Source organism: Phacochoerus africanus, chromosome 14 (genome assembly GCF_016906955.1).
Source record: "Phacochoerus africanus isolate WHEZ1 chromosome 14, ROS_Pafr_v1, whole genome shotgun sequence".
Taxonomy (NCBI): Eukaryota; Metazoa; Chordata; class Mammalia; order Artiodactyla; family Suidae; genus Phacochoerus; species Phacochoerus africanus.
The window spans coordinates 17271307-17288525 of record NC_062557.1 but is presented as its reverse complement, the minus strand read 5'-3'; the positions used below and the strand labels follow the sequence as shown (position 1 = coordinate 17288525).

Here is a 17219-nt window from a genome sequence, read left to right as displayed (position 1 = left end):
GTGGATTCGTTGCCTGGCCCAGGAACTTCTGCATGCTGCAGGGGTGGTCTAAAAAGAAAAAAAAGAAGAAGCCAATGCATCAGATTTTTACTTTTACACTTTCATTCACCATGTTCCAGGTGGGAAAACTTGGTTATTGAAAGGAATTGATCAAATCTACAGAAAAAAACCACGGGGTTCATTAAACTTCTTAGTGTTTACTAAAACTTAGCTGCAGGATGAATGGGGTATGTGTTGGCTGGCCGGGCTCACCTGGGCCAGGTGTAGTGTCTCCAGCCAGTTTGGGAGACCTTGTGCTTCTGGGCTGATTCCACTCCTCCTGGGTGGGGCTCCTAGTGAGTCAGCTGATGAGGTGACTCATGGACCAGTCCCAGGGATGTCCTGAGAGAGGCTTCATCAGAGGCAGCGAGGAGGTGTTCCTTCCTAGAGTTAGGTGGCAAGCAGTAGTTGAGTCTTTGTTATTTATTTACTTATTGTTTTGTTTTTTTAGGGCCACTCCCGTGGCATGTGGAGATTCCTAGGGTAGGGGTCAAATTGGAGCTGTAGCCACTGGCCTACACCACAGCCACAGCAATGTCAGATCTGAGCTGTGTCTGCAATCTACACCACAACTCACGGCAACACCGGATCTTTATCCCACTGATCGAGGCCAGGGATTGAGCCTGCGTCCTCATGGATGCTAGTCACATTCATTTCCACTGAGCCACAACAGGAACTCCGAAACTGGTTCCCTTTAGGAGAGAGGTTCTTATGTTTTGGGGTTCTCTAAGGGAAACAGACCATCAACATACCTAAGGGTAGAGAATATCACCACCAGATCATAAACCTTGAAGGATGCATGACGACTTTGATCTTCCCAGGATAGAGTCCTGCTCGTTTGGGGAGAGTCGTCAAAAGTTTGGAGGTGTTCAACCTCCGACGCCTCTCTCAAGAGCTCTCTGAGCGGCAAGGGCCTCAGAATGAAAAGCTGTCCCTTCTCCATAGAGAATAGCTGCCTAAGAGGGGCCAGGCCACCTACCCTCTGCCTCACCCAGCAGAGGGCTCACTGACCTCCTTCTGAGAACCCTCCTAAGCCATCCCAGCTTCTTATTCCTATACTGCGAGTGGAGGAGAGAGCTCAGACACCTGTCAGAGGTGAGACTATGGATTTTAGAACGTTTTTCAACTCATAATGCATTTAGACAATGCATGACATACACTTGTCCATGGCAGACATTATTATTTGATCACAGAAACCAGAGAGCTGGATGCAGCAGAGGCAGGGAGGAGAAAGGCCCCTGGCTTCTCCAGTTTGTGTTATCAGCTCTCCCTCAACAAATGGCCCATGGCCACTGAAAAAGAGCTCCTGAAACGAAAAAAAGAAACATAGGAGGATAACTATTAACACATTGTGAAGGCAAATTAGACCTTAAAAGTAAAGAATGAAAATTAAATTAGAATAAAGTTAAGAACATAAAGGCAAAAGGGGGAAATGGAAAACTAAATTTTAAAAATAAAAAAGACTAAATGTAGGTTAAGATTAAGAAAAATGATAAAAATTACAATTCTTAAAAGGAAAGATTTGAGTTCCCGTTGTGGCTCAGCAGTAACAAACCCAACTAGTATCCATGAGGACTCGGGTTCGACCCCTGGCCCCGCTCAGTGGATTAAGGTTCTGGCGTTGCTGTGAGCTGTGGTGTAGGTCGCAGATAAGGCTTGGATTTCACGTTGCTGGGGCTTTGGTGTAGGCCGGAGCTGTAGCTCTGATTCGACCTGTAGCCTGGGAACCTCCATATGCCATGGGTGTGGCCCCAAGAAGACAAAAATAAATAATTAATTAAATATTCTCAGTAGGAGTTCCCGTTGTGGTGCAGTGGTTAACGAATCCGACTAGGAACCATGAGGTTGCGGGTTTGATCCCTGCCCTTGCTCAGTGGGTTAACGATCTGGCGTTGCTGTGAGCTGTGGTGTAGGTCGCAGACGCGGCTTGGATCCCGCGTTGCTGTGGCTCTGGCATAGGCTGGCAGCTACAGCTCCAATTAGACCCCTAGCCTGGGAATCTCCATATGCCGAGGGAGCAGCCCAAGAAATGGCAAAAAGACAAAAAATAAAAAAATTTAAAAAAAAATATATATATATTTTCTCAGTAAAGATGAGGGCAAAGTATGTTTAAATGAGCGTTTCTGGTGGATGCTGTTGAGCTAAAACCGCTTCTGGGCTGGGGTTTTTGGGGAGGGGGCACACGTTGTTCTTCAGCCCCAAACGGACACTTCCCCACGGCGCCCTGTTAGGGACTTAGCCAGACTCTCAGAACACACACCCGAGGGTCCTGGTGGGAGCCAAAGAGGTGAATGGAAGCCCTACCCTGGCCCCTAGGGGGCCACAGGGCTCTGAGCTGGGGAGTCAGGACACTCGGGTCAGGGGTTGGTTCTGCAGCACAGCTACATGTGACTGAGTAGTCACGTGCCTGCTCTGTGCCTCCTGGTCCTCACCCACAGTGCCCAGCCAATGCCTTCCCTCTCTGTAAAAAACCATCGAACTACCAGAGAGCAGCATCCACTTTCTAGTGAAGTAACAAGTCAGGCCCGCTGAAGCTGCCCACCTGGTGGTTTTGATTATGACCTTGGATGTGATGTTGGTGAACTAAAGGTACACATACGTGTGAATAACATTTCAGTAGAAACATACCCCCTGGGTGAGGTTGGGCATCTGGTTGTTGGGGAGGGGGTAGGGCAGGCAGAAGTCAGCCTGCCATGAACTGCGGGGTGGCACCGCTCTCTCCCTGACCCCACACGCCCACCCCTGAGCACGTGGCCTCAGCTCAGCCTCCCAGCCCTCACCTGCCATCTTCATCTCTTAGGTGGGCCTTGAACCAGGATGGCTGAGCCCCGCCAGGAGTTCACCGTGATGGAGGATCATGCTCAGGGGGACTACACACTGCTGCAAGACCAGGAGGGCGATGTGGATCACAGCCTGAAAGGTTAGTGCCCAGCCCTGCCTAACGGCCCCGGGCGCCTTGGGGATCTCAGCCAACCCGATTGCTTTGGAAAGGGCTGGTAGGAAGGGTTCACATCCTGATTTTTAAAGGAGTTTTAAATACTTTACTGTGTTAGATTGTCAATAGAGTTGAAACCTCATTAATCTGAATGAGCCAACAGATCTCAAAATGTGAGGCTATTTGAAAACCCATCCTTCCAAAGGAGACTTTGCCGAATGCATGGATGTAGTGTGACAGAGATCGCAGGGGGATGGTTGGTCTGATTAATACAAGGTGCTCTCTTGAGTCTTTAGCCACACCTGTTCACCTGTAAATCAGCAGGATTGCTTAGCATGCAAAATACATGACCTTTATACATTATTTTTATCTCTTCCTTAAGAAGCCAGTCTGGCCCCTATTTGGCAAGAATTGGTTAGCTCTGGGATTCCTACTGTACCTACATTATTAATAAACCAAATCAACTTCTAAATGTCCTGTAATACAGCCTTTTTTTAATTTAATTTTTTTTTTTTGTCTTTTTAGGCCCACACCCTCGGCATATGAGGTTCCCAGGCTAGGGGGTCCAAGCTGAGCTGTAGCTGCTGGCCTACACCACAGCCACAGAAACCCAGGATCCAAACCATGTCTGCGACCTACACCACAGCTCACAGCAACACTGGATCCTTAACCCACTGGGCCAGGCCAGGGATCGAGCCTGCATCCTCATGGATGCTCATTGGGTTTGTTAACTGCTGAGCCATGTTGGGGACTCTCATTCTTTTGGCTGAATTGATTTGGCCTCCTGCTCTCCCCTTCATTTCACTATCTGACCACTACATCCAGGGAGCCCTGTCGAGCACAAAGAGCCCTCTTTCCTGCTCTGAATGCCAGTGCCAAGTTGCTCCCCAAAGCACCAAGCTGGCCATTGGGGCACTGGGTTGTGCTTTGAGGAGCTCTTCTCCTCAAGGCATCAGTGGTGGCCAGTGCCTGGGGAGACCAAGGGTGGCCTCAGTGTAAGAAAGACTAGGTCTCTGTTCTCCAGGCCCATTTCTAAGGAGACAGAAGTGCAGTCTACTTTTCTCTTTAATTGCTAAAAATAATAAAATACTTTGCAGCCTGGGGTGTGGGGTGGTGGATGGAAGTGGTGGAGCTCCAAGGTGGGAGGGACCTCTTCTGAGCACATCTATCCCAGAAGGTTCCCTAGAGGAGGCGGGGTCGCCAGGAGGAGCCCTGGGTCAGGGATGCATGTGACGGATGCACCATCCCTACCTTGGAGAGGTTTCGGGCCTCCTGGGGTTGGGGGGCGAGGAGGTGTGCTTGTTTCAAAGGCTGACTTCTCTGAACCTGTTTAAGCAGAGAACACATTGGAGTCAGAGCTTGAGAATCAGACAAGGGGCTCCAAGAAAGAGTGGGCTGTCCCAAGAGCTCAGAGACTGCCCTCTGGCCATCTTGGGAACACTTCTGCCACCTCCAGCCGGAAGCTCTGGGTGAGGGGCATGGGAGGAAATGCCCGCTCCAGCCAAGCATTCTCAGTTGGCCCAAACCTCCCCTCCTGGCACTAAATGGTGGCAAGAAATGTGCAGTCTGACCTCTCCCAGGCCACAGCCTGGCTCCAACCAGAGCTGCTGATTTTCAGCTCCTCAGTGGTGCGGCAGGGCAAGCTGGCAGCTGGGCCCTAAGAGCTCCCTCCTCTGAGGACCTGAACCCACCATCCCCTCCCAAGTCCGTTCTGCCTCATTGTCAGTATCACTACTTTCACTTTCAAGTGTCCCAATTTGGATAATAAAATAAATGGCTACCCGGAGTTCCACTGTGGCTCAGTGTTAAGAACCAGACCAGTATCCATGAGGATGCGTGTTCAATCCCTGGCCTCAATCAGTCGCTTAAAGGATCGGCGTTGCTGCAAGCTTCAGTGTAGGTTGCAGACGCAGCTCAGATCCACAGCATCTGTGGCTGTGGCGTACCAGCAGCTGCAGCTCCAATTCGACCCCTAGCCTGGGCACTTCCATATGCCACAGGCACATCCCTAAAAGTTAAATAAATACATAAATACATAAATAAATAACTACCATACTTAGAACTTCCTTAAAATGACAAGTCAGGCATTTTTGTAGAGCTGTGGGCAAAGGGCCCAGTGAGGGTAGACGTTATTTTCTCTAGTTTACAGATGACAAACAGAGTTTCACCTCTGAGATCATGGGGCAAGTATAGCATTCAGCTCCATGTCAGCTGTTTTTGCCTCTGGTCCCTCTTTCAGCCAAGTCCCCTTGGAGCTTTAGTTATTAAACTCTCGTGGGTGGAATCCAACTAAAAATCCCAGTACATTGAATTCTGCTCCAGATGAATTGTGCCAGTGGGAAATGATGCTCTGTTTAGGGTTGTCTGGTTGAAAAATTGTTAAAATATATATTATGCTGTAACAGACATACCATAATAATGTAGGATATTAATAATAGGGAAAACTGAGTGTGGAGTATCCTCTCTGTTCTATCTTAGCAATTTTTCTGTGAAGCTAAAACTGTTCTCAAATAGTTCACTTTTTTTTTTTTTTTTTAAAGTCCAGAGAAGGAGTTCCTGTTGTAGCTCAGTGGGTTAAGAATCCAACTAATATCCGTGAGGATGCAGGTTCGATCCCTGGCCTCACTCAGTGGGTTAAGGCTGTGGCGTAGCTTGCAGATGCAGCTCGGATCCCACATTGGTGTGGCTGTGGTGTAGGCTGGCAGCTGCAGCTCCAATTAGGCCCCTAGCCTGGGAACTTCCATATGCTGCAGGTGTGGCCATAAAATGGGAAAAAAAGTACAGGGAAAAAGTGGTTTTTACCATTCTTATTTTTTGAAGAAGGAGCTAAATTCAATTTGTAAAGTAAGAACAAGTTTACCAACTTTAAGTTGCTCGCCTCTTTGTCACTGCTGTGACAGGAAAGTGTTTAAAGATAGTTTAAGCAGACTTACCCAAAGAACAAACTTGCCAAGAATTCAAGTGAGACCTAAGAGATTTTCATAGTTCTCATCAAATTTGTTCTTGTTACTAAGGATTTAGAAGGACTTGTTTTTATATGGGGGGTGAAAGGTGTGACTTGGCAGAAGGTGTCACTTTACAAGCAACATTTTTGATAAGTGACAGAGACTCTTGAATAATGGCAAGAAACCACATGTAAAATAGTAAAACAAAGAGCATCTCAGTGGATGCTAAACGTTGGAATAAGACGAACTAGAGCCAAAGAGAGCTGCAAAGTGGATGCAAGTTGCCACTGATAAAGCAGTGCACCCTCATGAATTAAAAGGTGTTAATGAGTTAACTTGTTAGACCTTCCAGGTAAGACATTCAGAAGAGGCTTTTTCTTCCTTCCAGCCCTCCCTCCCAGAATTTAACAAGGATGGTGCAGATGATGACAGCTGCAGGCTGGGGAGAGATTAGGGGAGCAGGTGTTAGGGGGCAAGGGCTTGAGGCACCATCAGGCCTGTGGGCTCCTGTGCTCTGACAGCCAAGGCTGAGCAGTGATAACAAGACCTGGCGGACAAGTCTGCATGGTGCTTCCTCACCACCTGTCCAAAGCCAGCTTGAGGCAGTTGGCAGACTTTTGCAAGCTCCAGAACAGGAAGTTTGTTTAGAATCAGCCCTTTTTTGGCTGGATGGGTGTGGCCAGGGCTGGGTGTCCAGGGACGGCATTCTGTCGGAGGGTGCTAGGGGTCTGATCACAAAGTGTGCATACCACTTGCCTTTTCTCGCCTCGGGCTTCTGCTTCGTGCAGAACCAGCTCCCTGACCTCTGCCTCCAAGGCTGCCCCCACCCCAGGTGGAGTGGCTTTTGCCGAGTCCACAGAGCTTCCTCAGCTTTGGATTCTGAAAGGACAGTTTTCTTGTAAGTAACGAAGGCTGACATTTCAGGTGTAACTCAAGGCTTGTTGGGTGGTACTTGGAGACACAACCCAATGTCCAGTTAGAAGCATGTACTATGTCTGCCCTGAGCTAGTTCCTTTACAGAGGAAGGAGTTGGATCGTTGAGTGTTTCCCCAGGTGTCTACCTATCATTCATTAATGGCAGTGATCTCCCATGAACCTCTCCAGTGAGCAGAGACAAAGCCCCAAGTTTACTCGTGGCTGAGCTTTTTGGTGTCTGCCGCCCATTTGTCAACATAAGAGCCTTTGTCTCAATTGGAGCCACAAGCTCATTAAAAGACAGTTTCTCCTCTCACCCCAGAACAGCTACATCATGTGCCTCTTTGACTGATGACCCTGCTGTGGGGGCCCAGTTGTGTTGGGGTGGGGGTGGGATTTGTCCCCTTCGTGGCTTTATCACACAGCCACATTCCATCCATCCGGGTTCCACACTGGGTGATCTCAGCTCCAAAAGACATGGTTCCCGAGTTCCTCTGAGGTCTAAAGTGGGGGTGGAGAGAAGCAGCCATTCTGAGGGGCTCCTTGTGTATGTTCCAGAATCTCCCCTGCAGACCCCGGCTGATGATGGATCTGAGGAACCAGGCTCTGAAACCTCTGATGCTAAGAGCACACCGACGGCGGAAGGTGGGGTCTCCCTCCTCTCATTGCTTTATTCAAGCAGCTCCTTCCATGCTCCAACCTGCACTTAGCCACGCTTTGAGCGCACACGTGCCACCCTTCCTGGCTGCCTTTGCTGCTGCCTCTCCCTCTGGCTGAGAGAGATGCTCGCTGAGTGCTTTGCAGGATGAGGCTCAGGCCCCGAATCATGCTCTGTTTTGATCCCTTGCTTGCTAGTACCAGGTAGGGGCAGCTTCATCATGTGTGAGCTTTGAGGCAGCTGCACCTGAACAAGGTGGGATCTGTGGCAAAGCAGGGCCTACCCACAGCTCCACAAAGCCCCTGCTCAGTGTCCATCGTCCTCCTCAAACGCCTGGAGAAGCCCCCACCCACTTCACTCTTCTTTCATGAGCCACCAGGTCCTGAAGCAGCCATTTGGCTGAGGAAAGAGGCAGGTCGGTGCATTATCTCCAAGCTCACACTTTGGGACTGTTCTTGTTTTAGTTCTTGGGCTTGGCCTGGGCCTCTGGACCTTGGCCATGGTGTTAGTTCCAGCCCTTCTTCTAACCTGTCCTCTCTGGAACTTGGTGCCTAGGTTATTGTAAAACTCTTCATGTATTTCCTGTAGTGTTCCTTGGTCCTGATTTTTGAATGACTTCTCTTGGTTCCAATCCATATCAGTCCAGACTGTGTTTGATCGCAGATAATGGAAAACCCAACTAACTGTGACATATATATGAACAGGTTTATTTGTCTCACATAAGGAAATGTCTGGACTTGGGCAGCAGTTTCCCAGTGCTATCAGTGCTCTTCTGTCTTTATCTTGTGGCATCCTTAATGGCTGGATTGTTGCTTTATGGTTACAAGATGGCTGCTGCACCTCCAGGCATCACTTCTACATTCAAAACACGAAGAAAGAAGCCAAGCCAACTGGTCAAAAGGGTCTTGAAACCAAACATGTTCCCTTTTTATTAGTAGAGCCAGAGTTTTCTGCAGGCCCCACCTGACCGATTCCATTTATGTCTCATCAGCCGGAATTGGGTTTCGTGGCCACCTCTGGCTGTAAAGGAGTCTGGGACATTGAGCATTTTGCTTTTCATTCTCTTTAGTAGGAGAAATAAAGGGAGAAGGACATTGACAATGGCTTTTGAGTAACCAGTCTTCAGTGTTTGCTTCTCCATCTCTCCAATCTCTCGAAGGTTCTATTTTTAGCACTTCTCCAGGCCCTGTCCATGACTTTGATGAGAACCTGGCCCCATTATCTCCCCAGGTGTCCACCTTTAGGTAAATTCACAAAGTGGCTGTCAAGTGCCTGCCAACTGCTTAACATAAGGGCGCATCCATGGAGGATACAGTGGATGTGGCCCTTCCCCGCTTTGCCCTGCCCACCCCCGACCTCTGAGGTTCTTAACCAAGTGAAGAGACTACCAGACCAGATTCTCTTTGCTCTCCTTCTTAAAGCCAATGATGACGCAAGACCTAGCCTGCTGATCTTGTTAGGACAGTTTTGCAAGTTGCTTACCTCCCTGAGACAGTCCGGAAGCACTAATGCCAGATTTTATGCCAGCCTTCCAAATCAACAGTATTCTGGAAGAATCTACCAGCCAGGCTTTGCTGTAGTCTGGATCCAGTACATATGTGGGTCCCAAGAGCATCAGCTCTCACTCCACAGGGAGTGGTAGGGGTCTGCTGGGCCTGAGCTCTGCCAGGCTGCTCCCAAGACAACTGTTAATGAAATGGACTCCATTTGACTGACCTGACTCAGGCTCCTGGCAAGCTTTCAAAGCTGAAAACTCCTTACATTTGCCCAGAACGGAGTGTGCCAGGGCCCTGTTCGGGAAGGAATGCCGATTCGGAAGTGTTCACCTTGATGAGAGACGGACAGCAACTCCTGAGGATGGATCTTTACCTCCAGCCTCTCCCCTCAAGTTGGATCCATCTGTGGGCCTTGTCAAGCACCTGACTCCAGACAGGGCCGGGCTGTTCAGTGACACCGGGTTGGGGTGGGGGGGGTCTGTACTTTTTAACCACAGGTCATGGGCTTCGGCAGACAGAGGGATTAGAACTGGAAGACAAAGTGGAGGTCACCTGGCAGTGGTCCTCCCATTTTGCAGATGAGGAAACTGAGGCCTGAAGAGGACACAGGATTTTCCCAAAGCCAGCCTCCCAGCAGAACCATAGACTCCAGCCTGAACCCCAGAGCTCCTGTACTGCCTTAGTCCCAGTCCTACTCTCCTGTTTTACACTACCGTGAGGGTCAAACGTCTGTGGCCAGTCATCTGACTTTCAACATTTCTTCCTTAAAAACACTTGTGACCCTGGCATTCCTTTTCCATGCAGTGTTTACAGGCGGGCTGCCCTGGCTTTCCTGGCAGATAGCCTGGGGGTCTGGGTGCCACTCAAACAGAATATTATTGTGCTACCTGGGGAGATGTCAGGCAGGAGCTTGGCTCTGGGCCCTGCTTCATCGGGCTGGCTCTTTTGCATGTGGCTGAGTCCCTTCCCACCTCCCCATCCCTGCATCTTTGTATCCCCAAAGAGCAAATGTGAGGGGCATGGCCCGGCTCATCCCGGCCCCCTAAGGTGACTCTTGGTGGTTTCCAGACGTGACGGCGCCCTTAGTGGATGAGGGAGCCCCCGGTGAACAGGCGGCCGCTCAGCCCCCCACGGAGATCCCAGAAGGAACCACAGGTGAGGGTGACTCCCAGGGCTGGATGCCCTGCTCACCTTCTGGAGGATGGGTGCACGTGGGGGGTTGCACCCATCTCCAAGTGAGGTAGGGATGTGGGTGGACGCCAGCTTCTGGGAATCTTGGGTTGTTCTGAGCTTGATGCCCTGTTGCTTCTGTGGCTGCCCACCAGCCTCCCAGAGGATAGAGGACCTTTTGGATTCCTCCTGGCTGTTCCTCCCCGTGACTCAGTCAGCTCCAGAGAATTCTCCAAGGCCGGCTGGTGGCAGGTCTTGCCTTCGCCCCCGAGGTCAGTCCACCTTCCTTCTGGGACTCTGCCCAGCGACAGGGTCACTTCCTAGAGGGTAAACAGCTCCTGATAGGATGCAGCAGCGTCCAGATGGCTGACCCATACCTTTGGAAGATCGTAATTGGACAGCCCCTGAGGAACTCAGCCATGTAACCCAGCACCCGTTTTAACACTATCTTCAAACATATCAGCATCCAGTAGACATGACAAGACTGTCTGGTCAACACAGATGATGAGGAGTAGCCCAGACAGGGAACTGACCAGGAATAGCACTGGACTCGGGACCACCAGAGTCACTCGGGAGCTGCCTAGGCCCTGAGGAAGCAGGAAGTGCAGCCGGGAGACCTGACTGTTGTTTCCTCACGTCCCCTGCACTGGGCTCACTCAAGGACTCCAGCCGCTGGCTTGATGAATTGAAGGGTGCTCAGCAAGAAATGCAGAAGAGTTCTGGACAGTGTTTCCCCAGCCATGGAGTGCAGAGGCCATGTCCACCGCAGGAGTTTTCTTTTCTCCCCAAAGATGGAGCTTACGGCAGCCTTTTCCGAGGGACGTGTGTGCTGAGAACGCCCAGGCAGGGCTGAGAAACTACTACATCCAAGGATTTTCTGCTTTGCAAGGTGCTCTTCTGAGATGGGTGGAGGGGGGTGTTCTAGAAGCTTCGTCCTTGACAGCAAAGGTCTTTGAAGGCCGTGGAACAAATGACTCATGAGATGAGATCACGGGTGACTTGGCTTTTGTCTCCTGTTGTCCCTTCAAACTCTCTTGGTGGAGAAATTCTTCCCTGCCTGGGAAGAATTTCTCCAATCAACCCTCCAATCAACCCTTGACTTTCGATCACTCCTCAGTAATCAAAAGCATTTTAACCTCCAGTCACAAAACCCAGTCTGCAAACGCTGATTAGGATGTCCAGTCCCGCATAACAGTCAAAGCTGCGGCCCTTCCTCTGGGACTGGCAAGGGGGTGAGGACCGGGCAGGGCCAGGAAAGTTCTTACTGCATCAGCGTTGCTGTGAGCTGACTCCACACAGTCTGCAGGTGTTTAAAGTTGATGCTTTCTCTAGGGGGACCTTTTTTGAATCCTTCCAGATGCTGCCCCCCATACATCATCCGCCCAGAAGTCCCTCACTCTGAAGAGAGAGGCCATATAGAATTGTGATGGCCCTGACATAGTCACACACCCTCTCTCTCCTTTGGCTTCTCTGAGCGTCTCATTTGCTGGGATCAGGGGGCACCAGAGATGTCGGCAGCATCAGTTTCTGATGTGCGCGAGGACCAGGATAGCGCAGCACTGTGTGGGCACGAGAAGGCAAAGGGCTTCCCAGTGCCGTGGCAGGCACATCACCCGGCATGCCTCCTGGAGTTCTCTGTCACCTGGACGCTGTGTCATTCAGCTGGACTTGCTATCACTCAGAGCCTTTCTTCTGTAACCTTCTCAGAAACTCAGACCAAATCTCTTCTTGGAGCTGTGCTTCCCAGACAGTCATCTCTTGTCAAGTGACATGGAATTGTCACCATTAGACCTCCTAGACCACACAGTGTCACCTGCAGGGGATCCAGTGGTGTTCACGCCTATGAACTGGCAGGGAGGGATCTGCCTGAACCCACTGCTGGCCCCTTACCCCTCGCCACAACTGCCCTGGGCCAGCCAGTGGGCTGGGTGTTTACAAGGCCATCATGCATCTGTCCAGCCACCCGGGGAGTCTTTCTTTTGCTTCCTCCACATTCTCCACATGGACCCGTGTGGCAAGAGGTGGCAACTTGGCATTTCTAGTTTAGGTGGAGAGACCATCTCAGGTCTAGGGGAAAAGACTCTTGACCCAGCCAGCAACTGGTGGGCACTTCTCAGGGTGGTGGCCCCTCTCTGTCACTGTCCATCAGGGCATATTGGCTCTTCTGGGGTCATGGGGTCGCTGCATGTCAGTGTGTGGCCTGTTTGCTTTAGAGTCTCTTTCTTCTGGACAGTTGCAGCCATTGTCTTGCAGCCATATCCTGATTTTTTTTTTCCTTTTTAGGGCCGCACCTGCGGCATATGAAGGTTCCCAGGCTAGGGGTCGAATCGGAGCTATAGCCACAGCCACAGCAACATAGGATCTGAGCCACATCTGTGACCTACACCACAGCTCAAGGCAACACCAATCCCTGACCCACTGAACAAGGCCAGGGATTGAACCCGCAACCTGATGGTTCCTAGTTGGATTTGTTTTTGCTGGGCCACAACGGGAACTCCCCATGTCTTGATGTTTTTCATGATGCATAAATTTGTGTTGTATGAAAACTTATTGATTGTGGTACCATCGTTGATGTGATCGAGAGCTTTTTCTTAGCCTTTTTTGTCTGGGATGAACCTAAGCAGCAGCCTAAGATACCCCGAAAGCTGCTCACTGACACTGCTGACCTCCAGGCAGCACCTATTCTGAACCTGAGGTTAAAGAGGTTTGCCTAGTAGTTGGAGGAAAGAAACTGAACCACGTGGGGGCAACTATGGTACAGCCAGCTCTTTGCTGAACACATTCGCACAATTTTGTATGACCCCTCACCCTTCTCCTCCAGGACGAGCTAGTACCCTCACCTCAGGGTTCTAGAGTTGGAGACAAAGGCTCAGAGAGGATAAGTAATGGTGGCACCTGGGTGCGACCCCCAGCCAGACTCCCCAGCCTGCGCCTAATCCTTCCCTCACCTTCTGCCCCCTGGGAGCGCTGGCTGGGGCTCTGCTCCCACGGCAGTGGCCGATCAGCGAATCGCTTCTCCAACCTCTCCCGTCCTGTTCAGATCTTTGTTGGGTGCAGTCCTGAGGACTCTGGGCCTGCTGTGGAGGTCTTCCCTGCTAGATTGTGTCACCTGTAAGGTGTGTGGGTGTGTTTAGTGAATCGTTTTCATCGACATCTCCAGCAGTCACATTTGCAAAGAGCCAGAGGTGTAGCGCCTTGGTGCTGGTAAGGTGTGCCTGTCCTGAAAGTTTTCTAACTGTCTTTGCTTTTATCTTCTTCATTTGCTGACACATAAACCAGCTGAAGAAGCAGGCATCGGAGACACCCCCAACCTGGAAGACCAAGCTGCTGGACATGTGACCCAAGGTCAGTGGGCTAGAGCTGCCTACCATGCACAACTTAGGGGTCGGGCGAGGGAGATGGAAACCGTCAATGGACTCCACCCTGAAAGGAGAATTTGGACCTGGGACTTAATTCACGGGCCCAGACCTTTAGCGGTTGGTTTTTATTGAAGATGGGGTATGCAGATATAGAAAGAGTGCTTGCTCTTTTAGCTACTTCTGAGTCATTCCCAAGGTGTTTAGTGTTCTGAAAGAAGCTGCCCTTGCTCAGCCTGGGGAGGTGAGAATCAGTGACCAGCAGAAATGCAGGAGTTTCCACTGTGGCCCAACAGGATCCACATGGTCTCTGCAGTGCCAGGAAGCAGGTTCGATCCCCGGCCGGCACAGTGGGCTAAAAGATCTGGCATTGCTATAGCTGCGGTATAGGTCACAGCTGTGGCTTAGCTCTGATCCCTGGCCCATGAATTCCATATGCTGCAGGGCACCAAAAAAAAAAAAAAAAAAAACCCAGAAATGCAAATATGTATGATGAATGATTCCCCCTGTAGGCTGCCCTCTGGCCTATTCTGGGAGCAAAGCTTCGCCCATTTTTGTCCACCCAGCTATTTCTTTTCAACTTTCTTTTGTGCAACCTTCAAATCTTGTTATGATTTCTTCTCAGGGACCAAAACCTCTTTGTTCAGGAAAAGCAACTTTGTGTAATCACTGGGCACAAGTGTTTTAAGAACTTAATTTTTTAAATCCTAGAGATTCTTTATCTTAGGAAATAGAGACCTATGATACAACCTGGTTGGGTTTGTTTTCTATCATTTGCTGCATAATGAACTTGAGAATCTATTGTATAATGTAGAAGCTTCTAGATTGTAAGAGAGTGGAGAAGATGCTGTTCGTTTTTTTTTCTTTTTTTTAAGGGCCGCACCCATGCATATGGAGGTTCCCAGGCTAGGGGTCGAATTGGAGCCACAGCTGCCAGCCTACACCACAACCACAGCAACACACAATCCAAGCCGCGTCTGCAACCTATGCCATGGCTCATGGCAACACCAGATCTTTTTCCCACCAAGCGAGGCCAGGGATCGAACCTGCAACTTCATGGTTCCTAGTCAGATTCGTTTCCGCTGCACCACGACGGGAACTCCAAGATACTATACTTTAATTCCAGAAATCAGTTTGGGGTTTGTTCAACATTTAGTGCTACCATTGAGGCCATCTGGCTTTAGGAAGACTCTGGGCCCTGAAGAAATGTCTCGAGAGTTTTTTTTTTTCCAATTCAAATTCAATTTAATGCCGTATTTTATCTGGCAACCCTACTAGGAAGCCCTCCCTTGAGGGTATTTTGAAGCCTAAATACACACGTCTGCTCCCCAGAACTCCCTGCCCCATAGCGGGCTAATGTTTCTCATTGCACAGGGCACAGAAAGGTGTGTTTTTGTTCATGGGCTTACAAAGGGCTTCAAAAAATATTAGAAAGGACAATCATTATAAAGGGAACCTCAGTCTGTGTGTTAAATAACTAGAATCCTGCTTCCTGTTTCCCATCCAAGTACTAACCAGGCCCAACCCTGCCTAGATCAGACAAGATCGGGTGCGTTCAGGGTGTTATGGCTGTAGACACTCCTGTTTCTTTTCTTTTCTTTCTTTTTTTTTTTTTTTTTTTAATCTTTTCGCCCTTTCTAGGGCCGCTCCCGCAGCATATGGAGGTTCCCAGGATAGGGGTCGAATTGGAGCTGTAGCCACCGGCCTACACCAGAGCCACAGCAACGCGAGATCTGAGCCACGTCTATGACCTACACCACAGTTCACGGCAATGCCAGATCCTTAACCCACTGAACAAGGCCAGGGATCGAACCCGAAACCTCATGGTTCGTAGTCGGATTCATTAACCACTGCACCACGATGGGAACTCCAACACTCCTGTTTCTTTTAAGTCACGATTTTCAGCTTTTAGGTAAAATTAGATGTTTTTATAACCTCTGGAAATGATTACCTCTTTCCACAAAAAGAAGTGAATCTGAGTTTTTCGACAAACTTTTATTGCAGGCTCTGTCTCCATGCCCCTAAAACACATGCCATACACCAAAAATTTCAGGCAACTTTGCTAAGAACTTAATTTTGTGCTAACTGAATTTTTAGTTTTCCTGACACTGGCCTAGAATCATGTAGAGATAAAGATGAACACTAAGTAATATATGCAATGGAAAATTGGCACCAAATCTCAGAACGCACAGAGATTTCTTTCTTTTTTTTTTTTTTTTTGCCATTTCTTGGGCCGCTCCTGCGGCATATGGAGGTTCCCAGGCTAGGGGTCGAATCGGAGCTGTAGCTGTCGGCCTAAGCCAGAGCCACAGCAACGCAGGATCCGAGGTGTCTGCAACCTACACCACAGCTCACGGCAACGCCCAGATCCTTAACCCACTGAGCAAGGCCAGGGACCGAACCCGCAACCTTATGGTTCCTAGTCGGATTCCTTAACCACTGCGCCACGACGGGAACTTCTCTTTTTTTTTTTTTTTTTTGTCTTTTCTAGGGCCGCTCCCACAGCATATGGAGGTTCCCAGGCTAGGGGTTTAATCGGAACTATAGCCACTGGCCTACGCCAGAGCCACAGCAACGTGGAATCCGAGCCGCGTCTGCGACCTACACCACAGCTCATGGCAACGCCCAGATCCTTAACCCACTGAGCAAGGCCAGGGATCGAACCCGCAACCTCATGGTTCCTAGTCGGATTTCTTAACCACTGCGCCACGACGGGAACTCCCACACAGAGATTTCTACCTCTGTTCCCAAGGCCAATATTTAACGTCCTGATTGGGGCTGCTGATCCAAATGGCCAGGCCCAGCCCACTCCAGTGGAACCTTGTGAAAGGTGATTCACAAACACATTCTATCTGCCGCAGGTCTGCAGTCTCTTTTGTTCTAAAACAAGCAGATTTAGGCAGAGCTGTGTACACCAAAGCACAGAGATTAGGTCTCTTCTTGCTTTCCTGCTGCAGAGGGAAAACCTCTAGCAGTCTATGTTCAGGAGGCACTAAGACAGAACAGATGTTTCAGGATGGAGCTGCAGTGGGCTGAGCATGAGATATGGGAAGCCCCTACCCATCTTAGCTTCGCTCACGCCCGGGCTGGATCTTTCTTCCTTGAGTGTCACCAGGACCAGACCTCCTGAGGAGGCTGAGGGGCACAGTGTAGCTGCACTCCTGAGGACATTGAAATGTGTTTGCCCAGATATTATTTACCTGGGACCCTACCCTGGTGATGGCTATGTTTTAATATTTACTAAGCACTTTACAGTATTCAGGGAGCTGAATAGAATATTCTCCTGGCCTGGCTCCTTCCTCCAGCGGCATAATAGCATCATGTCAGGTTCCCCACCCTCTCAAACAGACACACACACACTCACACACATAGTACAGTCACATTTTGATAACTTCTCAAGGTATGTTCACTGTTATGTTTGGGCCTTTGCCTCTTCTTTAATGAGGGTCTTTTAAAGTCTTGCAGTATGGAGTTCCCCTCGTGGCTCAGCAGAAACGAATCTGACTAATAACCACAAGGATGCAGTTTCAATCCCTGGCTTCGCTCAGTGGGTTAAGGATCTGGTGTTGCTGTGGCTGTGGTGTAGGCTGGTGGCTACAGCTCCGATTGGACCCCTAGCCTGGGAACCTCCATATGCCACGGGTGCGGCCCTAAAAAGACAAAAATAAAAAATAAAGTCTTGCCATATATCAGAGTGCAGTGACA

At 49.7% G+C, this 17219-nt stretch overlaps 1 protein-coding gene across 16 annotated transcripts in view; it reads left to right on the top strand.

Moving 5' to 3' along the window:
• MAPT (microtubule associated protein tau) overlaps window positions 1–17219 on the top strand; it is a 112261-nt gene that overhangs the window by 57568 nt on the left and 37474 nt on the right. For 11 of the 16 annotated variants that reach the window (XM_047757353.1, XM_047757351.1, XM_047757350.1 and 8 more), the window contains exons 2-5: window positions 2840–2959; window positions 7393–7479; window positions 10057–10143; window positions 13438–13503. In XM_047757353.1, the coding sequence (XP_047613309.1) occupies window positions 2857–2959; window positions 7393–7479; window positions 10057–10143; window positions 13438–13503 (343 nt within the window). In that variant the 5' untranslated portion in view covers window positions 2840–2856. The remainder of the gene's footprint in view (window positions 1–2839; window positions 2960–7392; window positions 7480–10056; window positions 10144–13437; window positions 13504–17219) is intronic. The other 5 variants (XM_047757354.1, XM_047757352.1, XM_047757349.1 and 2 more) reach the window with 1 other exon arrangement.